Source organism: Haliaeetus leucocephalus, unplaced genomic scaffold (assembly GCF_000737465.1).
Source record: "Haliaeetus leucocephalus isolate CR32 unplaced genomic scaffold, Haliaeetus_leucocephalus-4.0 Scaffold175, whole genome shotgun sequence".
Lineage (NCBI taxonomy): Eukaryota > Metazoa > Chordata > Aves > Accipitriformes > Accipitridae > Haliaeetus > Haliaeetus leucocephalus.
This window is the reverse complement of record NW_010972611.1, coordinates 546,531-556,458: the sequence shown is the minus strand read 5'-3', so window position 1 is coordinate 556,458 and position 9,928 is coordinate 546,531. Positions and strand designations below refer to the sequence as shown.

Sequence of the window (9,928 nt, the reverse complement as noted above, 5' to 3'; positions counted from 1 at the left end):
CTGCCCCCTGCCCCGCGCCGCTCTCGCGAGACTTGCCGCGAGACCGGAGAGCGGCGGGCAAACATGGCGGCGGCAGGACCGGCCTCAACTCGCGAGAGTTTAGCCTCTCGCCACGCCAGCACTGATTGCTGGCAACATGGCGGCGGCGCGGCGCCATCTCGCGAGAGTTCCCACAGTTCCCCGCACACACGCGGCCGCCGCGCCAGCACTTAGTACTGGCATACAGGGCGGCCGCCCGGGCTTCAGTCAGCCAGCGTTATGGGTCACCCTGCGCGCCGGCCAAGGCAGCGGCGCTGGTAGCCAGTTCCCGCTGTGGGGCTGGTGGTCCCTCCCTATGGCTGCCCCACGTCATGGGCCTGGCAGGAGCTCTGAGGCAGGTGTCCCTCTGCCTTGGTGCCTCAGGGCTGCCAGGAGCCCTGGGGGCTCAAACAGGGGCCACCCCGCATCGTTGTGGAGGCCCTGAGCTGATGGAATGGTGGGAGGAATCCCTCCCCAGTCTTGGGAATCCTTTCATGCCGCCATGTAGCACAAAAGCCAGGTGCTGCTGGCTGAGGTGGGGGCTCCCCAGCCCCCCCCTCCCCCCATCCCTTCGGTGTTCCACTTCCTTGGCGTGGCCATGGCTCTCGCAGGAACAGCCCGGACAGAGAGCCAGGCCAGTCCCTTCTCTGCCATGGCAGACAAGCACTGAGGCTTCTCTTTGTCCACCAGGCCCTCGCCCTGGCCCTGCTGCCAGCCCTCCCAGCGCAGAGACCCCCTGGAAGGGGGGACACACTTCCCTGTGCTTGCCCCTACGTGGTGGCTGTCCCATGCCATGGAGGACATGTTCCCCAGGCATGGGATGGGCTCGGGAGCTGGCACAGGGCTGAGGGGCCGCCGGCAGGCTCAGCCTGTGTCGGGCGAGGCTGCCGCGCCTGCCGCGCCTGCCCCTTTCAGCTCGGCCCCACCTTAGCTGGTTAAACAGGTTTGAAGTCCAGACGGCAGAGAGACCGTGGAAGCAGCATTTCGCAGACTCCCAGGACAGCCACCGCTGCTGCGCAGCCCTCAGCCCTATGGCCCCCCACTTCTCTCCAAGTAAGTCTTGCAGCAAGGGGAGCCCGGTGCCAGCTTCCTCCCGTGTCCCGTGGGGTGATGAGTGAATGGGGCTGGGAGCGGGGAGATGGAGGGGTGCAAGACACAGGAAACTGCTTTAGCCGTACTCCCTTGTGTGGACCTCAGGTGAAGGCCTGTGCCACTCTGTGCCTCAGTTTCCCCATGCCTGTGGCCAGGCCAGGGCTCTTTCTGGAGGTGCAGGGATGAATGTGCCCAGAAGGAAGAGAGAAAGATTTTCATTGCAGGAGGCTCCCATGCCCACAGCCGGCAACACTCGGGACAGGTTAAGAGGCAGGGATCCCCTGCTAAGATGGAAAAATGTGAGATCTCTGCCTGGATCTCATGCTCCCCCATGGCAAGTGGCACCCGGCAGCCTCCTGTGCCCACCCCAGATGAGTCTCAGCCACAAGAGGCAGCAAATCTGGCTCATCCTGGCTTGAGATGTGGTTCCTAGATGCGGCCTAGCCAGCCCTCGCTGGCCCTCACCCAGTATCGGGGATTGGCTGATGCTGGCACGGGCCAGTTGCATCGGCCAGTGTCCAGCTTCCCCGAGTCGCAAGGCTCGTGCCCAGCCAGAAACCCCAGGACATTTGGCCAGGTGGGGAAGCAATTCTGTGGTGGGTTGACCCTGGCTGGACACCAGGTGCCCACCAAAGCTGCTCTTATCACTCCCCCCACCAAGGTGAACCAGGGAGAGAAAATATAACAAAAGACTCATGGGTTGAGATAAGGACAGTGGGAGATCACTCACCAATTACCATCACGGGCAAAACAGACTCGACATGGCGAAATTAGTTTAATTTATTACCAATCCGATCAGAGTAGGGGAATGAGAAGTAAAACCAAATCTTAAAACAACTTCCTCCCACCCCTCCCTTCTTCCTGGGCTCAACTTCATTCCTAGTTTTGTCTGCCTACCCCCCCAGCAGCACAGGGTGACGGGAAATGGGGATTACAGTCAGTAATCCCCAGACACATTGTCTCTGCCACTCCTTCCTCCTCAGGGGCAGGACTCCTCACATTCTTCCCCTGCTCCAGCATAGGGTCCCTCCCACAGCAGACAGTCCTCCACAAACTTCTCCACTGTGAGTTCTTCACAAGGGCTGCAGTTCTTCATGAACTGCTCCAGCATGGGTCCCTTCCACGGGCTGCAGTCCTTCAGGAGCACGCTGCTCCAGCGTGGGCCCCCCATGGGGTCACAAGTCCTGCCAGCAAACCTGCTCCAGCGTGGGCTCCTCTCTCCACGGGGCCACAGGTCCTGCCAGGAGCCTGCTCCAGCAGAGGCTTTCCACAGGGTCACAGCCTCCTTTGGGCATCCCCCTGCTCCGGCGTGGGGTCCTCCACGGGCTGCAGGTGGATATATGCTCCACTGTGGACCTCCACGGGCTGCAGGGGGACAGCCTGCCTCACCATGGTCTTCCCCACAGGCTGCAGGGGAATCTCTGCTCTGGTGCCTGAGCACCTCCTCCCCCTCCTTCTTCACTGACCTGGGGGGCTGCAGGGTTGTTTCTCTCACATGTCCTCATTCCACTCCCTAGCTGCGGTTTCTGTTGCACAGCAACTTTTTTTTCCTTCTTAGATACATTCTCCCAGAGGTGGTACCACCATTGCTGATGGAGTCAGCCTTGACCAGCAGCAGGTCCATCTTGGAGCCAGCTGGCATTGGCTCTGTCGGACATAGGGAAACTTCTAGCAGCTTCTCACAGAAGCCACCCCTGTAGCCCCCCCGCTACCAAAACCTTGCCACACAAACCTAATACAAATTCCCAGGCTGCCCCTGTTTTGCAGCCAGACCTGCACACGCAGGGATCACCAGGCGCCCAGCTCTGGGCAATGGTGCCCACATGCATTGTACCACATGCCCTGATCCTGCTGCCGTGGGCTGCGAGCACTTGTAGGGTGTGAGAGCATGGAGATGCTGGTCTCTGCTTTCTCCTAATAGTGGAAGGGCAGGCAGGTGATGGGGACTGCAGGGGTGGTGGCTGCCAATTCACACACCACATTGTAACTGGAGCTGTGTGCATGACCCCAAACCCCTCATTTCTGCTGGTTTTTTGTCTGTCTACTTTCTGCTGGCACAGGGTGAAAGCAAAAGGGACTGGAAACTAGTCCCCTCTCGACACCCCAAAACGCAGGAGAGTTTCTTACCAGTCCCCAGCTGCATCCCCAGTGGTGCTGAGCCGGTCACTCTCATGGCTGCTGCTGACCCCATCCTGCCCCCTGAGGAGGTGGCTTTGCTGGAGCTGGGGAAGGTGGCCCTGGCCGCCCCCCTGGACAAGGTTCCACCAGCCCCAGATGAACACCTGGGGCACCCTGATGCCACCCTGCCATGGGACCAGTGCCAGCACAGCACCCAGGGCCAGCTGGAGCCTGTGGAGACGAAGAGGCGCTCAAGTCCCGAAGGGGGCCGCGAAGACCCTGAGGAGGCTGCTCTCACCTGCCCCCCAGCTGAGGCCGAAGACGAGGAAGGCCTTGGGCTGCCCGTGGTGGCGGCCCACGTCTTTGTGCCCATTGACCTGCAGTGCATTGAGCGGACACCCGGCAAGCAGAAGAAGCAACCTGACCCATGCCCCCAGGATGAGGGCAAGGGGGGCTACATCCTCCACAGCGACAGACCCAACAGCCTCTGCCAGAAGCAGGTCTTCCTTCCCATCAGCCCCTCACGCTACAGGGACCCGCTGGGCTTTGAGGGGCGAGTGGGCAAGCCACTGACCGAGGGGCCACGGTGCCCGTGCGCCAGGGACTGTGGTGCCGGCAACCTCAAGGCTGTGGCCTCAGTGGCAGTGGCCCTGCTCCTCTGCCCCTGCCTCGTTTACGGGGCCTACGTCTTCCTGCCTTTTGATGCCCCGCTGCTGCCCACCGTCAGCGCCCGCCTGGTCTACACACTCCGCTGCGCCGCCTTTGCCACGTTCCCCATCATTCTGGGTGAGCCATGGGGTTGGTGTACAAAGCCCTTTGCCCCTACCACTAGGCTGCATTGGCCCTGGGGGAGCGGGGGCTGTGGGGAGCGCTGTGTAGAGCTGATGCTAAGCTCTTTGCAGCTCCATTGCTCCCACCAGGAGCAGCAGACTGGGGTTTCCTACCCTCTTCCCATCCCGTTGCATCTCCCTCTGGTCCTTCCCCAGCCCTTGGGCCCCAATGCAGTTTCACCGGGCGCCTGCTCAGTCCCTCTCTCTGCCCCCCAGGGATGATCGTCAGTGGCATCTCCCGCCTCTGCTCCTCACAACTGGAGCCCTTTGGGGAGCTACAGCAGGAGGTGGAGCTCCACCGCACCTACGTCTCCCAGTCTGTCCATCTCTTCATCCTCTACTTCTTCAACATGGCTGTGCTGGCCACCTACCTCCCACAGGAGGTCCTCAAGCTCATCCCCCTGCTTACGGGGCTTTTTGCCATCTCCCGGTAAGTGGCTCCTTTACCCTACCTGGGCTGTGGCAGTGCCCAGGGTGCAAACGGGGTCTGTCAATGCTGCCAAACACCATGCCTTGGTGCAAACTCCTGCTCCGGCAGTGCCTCACCTAGCCAACAACAGCCAGGAAAGCTGGCGCAGGGGAAGGGTTGCTCCATCCCTCCTCCCACTTCCTGCAGCGGCTGTGCCTGGCAAACCTTTGCTGGGATCAGAACCCCTGGGTGCCGGCCCAAAGGCATCGCCCTCACTGAGCCCTCACATCTCTGCCCTCTCCAGGTTGATTTACTGGCTGTCATACGCCATTGGGCGCTCCTTCCGTGCCTTTGGCTTCTGCATGACCTTCCTGCCCCTCCTAGCCATGCTACTCTGGAACCTTTACAGCATGTTTGTCCTGGAGCCTGAAAAACTCCTTGCTGTGGCAGCACCAAAGCCTGAGGACCGCTCCAAGGACAGTGGAGCCAAACTCCGGTACTGGGGGTGAGGGAGGCCCTGGGGAGATGAGGTGCATGGACCCTGCAGTGCAGAGGGGTTGAGCCCTCCTCACTGCCCTGCCTTGTGAGCCCTGAAGGTGGAAGGGTGTAGGCAGATCTGGCTGGGCCCCTGCTCCCTGCCCTTACCTGGCAAGGTTTTGCTGGGTGCCTGGGGTTGATAGAGCTGAGCTGTAAAACCCTCTGCACTGGGAGTTTCCTGCAGGATGGTGAAGAGGGCCCAGAGCAAGGCCCAGTGAGTCCTGTTCCATGAGGATGGGCTGGGATGGGATTTGCCTAATCTGCTGGAGCTGGCTTTCCCCAATAAAGCCCTTCACCAAGTGGCTCTGTGGCTGGTTTGGGAAGGGTGGGTTAAATTCTCCTAGGAATCGCTGCTGCCAGGATTTGTAGCTCTGCCCATGGGATGCCATCATCCAGCCCCAAAATGATGTTTCCAAGAGGGGAAAAAATGATGTTTCCCCAAACTGCCCATCTCCCAGTGCTGCAACAGCACGCCAGCCCTACACCCTTCTCCTGGATCCCTGCATGGCAGTGTGGTGTCCCGCCCAGCTTGTCCTTCCTCCTCTTCCTCCTGGTGAAGGTTCAGCACCTGGTTCACAAACCAGTTGGCCCGGTAGGAGGGAGGGAGTCCTGCCTCAAGGAGGGATGTGGGGAGAAGCCGGGGATGGGTGAGATGGCACCAGGCTTGCTGCCACCTAGAGCTGGGGATGGCCAATCCCCTCCTAGGGCCAATCCCCCTCCGAGGATGGGCACTTAGCCTGCACCCCTCAGGGCACTGCACCCCACCCTGGAGTCCTTTGCAGACACAAAGGGACCCCTGGGAGTCCAGCCCCATGCAAGTCTGATTGTCTCAGTTCTATGATTCTCAGGCATAACCCAAACCTGTTAAAAATCCACCAAATAAAGGGAAAGCCCCTCCATCCTCAGATCTGCCAAGTGTTTGTCTTGTCCTGCCTCCCATCCCTGAATGCTGTAATCGTGGGAGCAGTTCACCCACTGCAGCCCAGCAGAGTCAGAGAATGGGAACAGTCCAACTCTTTCAAATGCACTTCTTGGCCGGGATACAGCCCACAGCCTGGGTGCACACTGACCCCACAGCTCACAGGCAAAACCACCCAAGAGCACCAGATGCTGCTGTGGGGCATGAGTCAATCCAGGGGCAGGGAGCCTCCCTCCTCTCAGAGGTGTTTTTGCACCTTGGCTCCTGCTGAGCTCCTGCACCCTTTAATTCCTGTGAGGGCTGAGAGCTGCTCTCCTCATGCTCACCCATAGCGCAGTGTTTCCACATGAAACTGCTCGTAGAAATCCACTTTATTTGGTCAAAGACAAGTCAGTGATGGAGAACATGAAAACCTAGCACATCCCCAAGTGATGTGCTACCTCTGCAAACACCGAGCAGCCACAGACCACGCTTGCCTCACGGCTTCAAGCACCTGGATAGCACCTCCAAGCCAGCCCTGCAGAGCCAATGGCTGCAGTTAACCAAGAGCAAGGCTAGATCAGCCCTTTATGGGCTGACAGGACGCACCGAAGCTCAAGCAGCTGCTGCAGAGCGGCACCGGGTTTCCCTCTTGGACCAGCAGCCCTCACCAAGGCCAGCACAGGAGAAAGTGCCTGTTGGGGTCTGAGGAGTCTGTGAGCCCCAGCTGGGTTGAGGGGGGGGGGTGTTCTGGGATGTCCCCAGCACAGTGAGAAGCAGCAAGGCACCCTGCGCACTGGCAGGAGCAGTACCGGTCCCCCAGCCCTGTTCTCCAGCCCTGCTCCTGGGCTGGAGCCACCCAAGCAACACTGGAGTGCTCTGGAAGCAGCACAGGACAGGGCACAGCCAGTCCCAGCTGTTGCTTGGCTGCAGACATGACAACAGTGGTTTTATCCCTTAGGAGAAAGAGGATCTTTCTGCAGCTCAAGGCAACCCTGACCACCTTCCCCCAGTCGCTTCTCTTAGCTGGATGGATCAGGAAAAAACAGAGGAAGAAGTGTAATCAGATGCAGGATCCGGGCAGTAGGACGGAGTAGGACAGAGGGATACGTGATGTGGGCAACTGCTGCAAATGTTGCCCTGGTCCCCTCCGAGCCTGGACTGCAGGGGCAGAGGGGAGAACAGAGAGGAGATTGCAGGCATTAGAGCCCCTGCAGCAGCTGCCGACATTTTCTGGTGACAAGAAGGATCCTGGGGGGTCTCTCCAGGGACCATCCCACTCAGTTGATGGGCTCGTACTCAGAGTAGCGTTTCCTCTGGGCAAAGAGGACCACAGAGCTGCCCACCAGGAGCATCACCATGGGGGTGCCCAGTGCCACAGCCGTGATGGAGATGACGAGGGGGGAGAAGGTGTCCTTGGGGGGCTGCCCAAAGCCCAGCAGAGCAGACCTGCAGGAGGGAATGTGACAAATCAGCCATGGAGATGAGGATCAGCTGTGTCCCCACGGGTGGAATATCTGGGGCTTTCCACCCCAATAGGGTCAGATCGAGATTTCTTGTCAGGATCCCACATGGGGCAGGACAGGGTTTCCCAGAATGGGGGAGGGGTGAGGGAGTGCATCAATAAACTGCAAAACTCCTTGTTACAGGATCATAGGAAAACATAGACTTTTGAAAGGAGATAGTTATCAAACAGAAAAACCCTCTAACCCAGCAGTTCCCCAAACTGCAAGTTATTAGTGGCTGGGAGAGTATCATTTCATGCACAACAGACCCCACTCACCAGCTAAGGTAGTGCTTCTCCTGGTAAACCTTTCCATCCTCTCCCCCAAAAGAGATATTGATGGCACTGATGGTGTAGGTACTGCCTACACCCTCCCCAAAGTAGGCATGGACGATGCTGGACACAGGCAGGGTCCAGTTGGCTGCTTGCAGGCCGTGAGACCGGCACTGGATGCTGTCCTCACGCCTGGGGGTCTGGGAGCCGTAGGCTGTCGCCTTCCACTGCAGGAAGCTGAGCGTGGAGCTGTCATTTTGGGACTCGGCTACCAGGGAGAGCATCTGGTGGAGGGAGAGCAATAGGCAGTGAAGCGAGGGCAGGAGAGGGTCTTCATGCCAGGGTGAGCCATAGGTTGCCCAGGCTACTTGCCCCAGATCCCCCTCACCCTCATTCCTGCAGCAGGGGACATCCCCAAGTCCAGTGTTCACCCCACACTCACCTCAAAGATGGTGGGAGTGTACTCGTCGTCAATGGAGCGTGCCGAGCGCAACTTCTGCACCACCCCTATCTCCTCCACCGTGGCCACCTCCAGCACAAATTTGGAGCTGTTGCCCCGCAGAGCCACCCCAGCCAGGACAAACTCCACCTTAGAGCTGTTTCCTGTGTGCAGGAGGCTGGGCAGGGGCCCGTCGCGGCCACTGGCCTCGTAGGCTGTCACCTGCAGGAGACATAGGTCAGAAGAACAGCACGATCACCGGTTGGGACACCCAGGAGAAGGTGCTTTGGACATGATACTCACTGTGTTCCCCCTGTAGCATCCCAGTGCAGTATATACCCCCTCTCTGCCCCTGTGGACTTACCCGAAATGCCAGGCTGCCGTTGGAGAAGCTGCCACTGGGGTCAGTGGCCGGGATGCCTGTGAATTCAGCCGTCAGGGCCGTGTGGTTCAGGGTGTGATTGATGCTGTCCCAGGAAAAGTCGGACAGGTCGTACGTGGGGTAGAAGAGTTCTTCCAGTGTTTTGGCCTCACTGTATTCAAACACCTAGGGAAAAGGAAGGGGAGAGGGGCTGGGAGCCACTAGCAGGTGCTCTGGACACCACCGCTTTGCGCTATGGTCTATGGGCTGCCACGTGCCGGGCTGCCACTGCCACGGAGAGAGGAAGGAGACCAAAAAGGAGCTGCCTTGGCCCAACATCTCAAGGCACCATCACAGCTCAAGCTAGAGACAACCAGGGTAGCACACACAAGGGGCCATTGCACTGCAGGTGGGAAAGCTGCCAACTGACCTTCTCGGCCCCAAGCAACCCCCTGCACCCTAGGGCAGCTCCCCCGGAGCAGGGCCACCTTCCTCAGTGGTACCTTGGTGAAGACAACGGCAGTAGAGTAGACAACACTGCTGGGAGGGTCGATCCAGATGGCACCCGCAGGAGTAGGTGAGAGCAGCTGGGTCCAGTTGATACCCAGGGTGCTGCTCCTGCTCTCCGTAGCCACCAGCAGCACTGTGGGGGCCCCGATACTGCTCCAGATGTAGTGCAGGGTGTCACTAGGTCCCACCGCCCGCACGTGAAGCAGGTTGACAGAGGAGTTGTTCCAGCCAGGGTTGTACTGCATCGACACCTGCAGAGGAAGGTCTCAGGGGGACTCGGTCCTGCCCAGTGCAGAACAATTCCAAATGCACAGCTTCCTGGCAGCAGGCAGCCCCCAGATGAGGGCACGTGATCTGCCTCAGCTTCCCCGTGATCTTTGCAGGCGAGGAAGCCCTGCCATGGCCCAAGTGTTGCTAAACAAGCTCGGTCAGCATTTCACATCCTGTTTCGGAACAGCTTTCCGGCAGCTTCCCTGCCCACAGCCACGGTTCTCCCACTGGATCAGGACACAGTGGGGAGATGAGGGACGGAGGCGCGTGGCACCGGGATGTGTGGCAGCAGGACAGGGGTTGGCGGTACAGGGTCCCCAGGATGGAGGGAGGGGACAGGTTCCCTCCAGCTCCAGCCGAACCCCGGGGTGGGATTTGCTCGGCGCGGGGCACGGAGACCCGAGGAAGCCCCTTCTCCTCCCCAAACCCCACAGCCTTGGGCCACAGTATCGGCATCACCCGCGGTCGGGTCGGATCTCGGGGCGGGGGCTGCAGACAGGCCCCTACTCCGAGCAGGATCAGGCGTCCGAGGCTTCGGGGCGCTCTGGGGGGGAAGGGGGGGGGGGGGGTTACGCGGGGGTCTGGCCCGGTCCCCCACACGGGTCGCAAGCGGAAGCAGCGGGACGAGCCCCAGACCGGCGGCTGGAGACCACGGCGGCGCTCCGAGAC

At 60.1% G+C, this 9,928-nt stretch overlaps 2 protein-coding genes across 2 annotated transcripts; one reads left to right on the top strand and one right to left on the bottom strand.

Annotated features, from left to right (window-relative positions):
- Nucleotides 1-3,281: 3,281 nt before the first annotated feature.
- TMEM79 (transmembrane protein 79) lies at nt 3,282-4,976 on the top strand. The gene is made up of 3 exons (XM_010564082.1): nt 3,282-4,014; nt 4,275-4,488; nt 4,772-4,976. Exons 1-3 carry the CDS (start codon nt 3,282-3,284, stop codon nt 4,974-4,976), a joined length of 1,152 nt encoding a protein of 383 aa, XP_010562384.1.
- A 1,412-nt stretch (nt 4,977-6,388) lies between these two features.
- On the bottom strand, nt 6,389-9,238 carry LOC104829667 (chromosome unknown open reading frame, human C1orf85). The gene is made up of 5 exons (XM_010564081.1): nt 8,983-9,238; nt 8,483-8,665; nt 8,122-8,340; nt 7,686-7,963; nt 6,389-7,351 (listed from the first exon to the last, which is right to left on the bottom strand). The coding sequence occupies exons 1-5, from the start codon at nt 9,232-9,234 to the stop codon at nt 7,183-7,185; spliced, it is 1,101 nt and encodes a 366-aa protein (XP_010562383.1). The 5' UTR covers nt 9,235-9,238; the 3' UTR covers nt 6,389-7,182.
- Between the last annotated feature and the right edge of the window lie 690 nt (nt 9,239-9,928).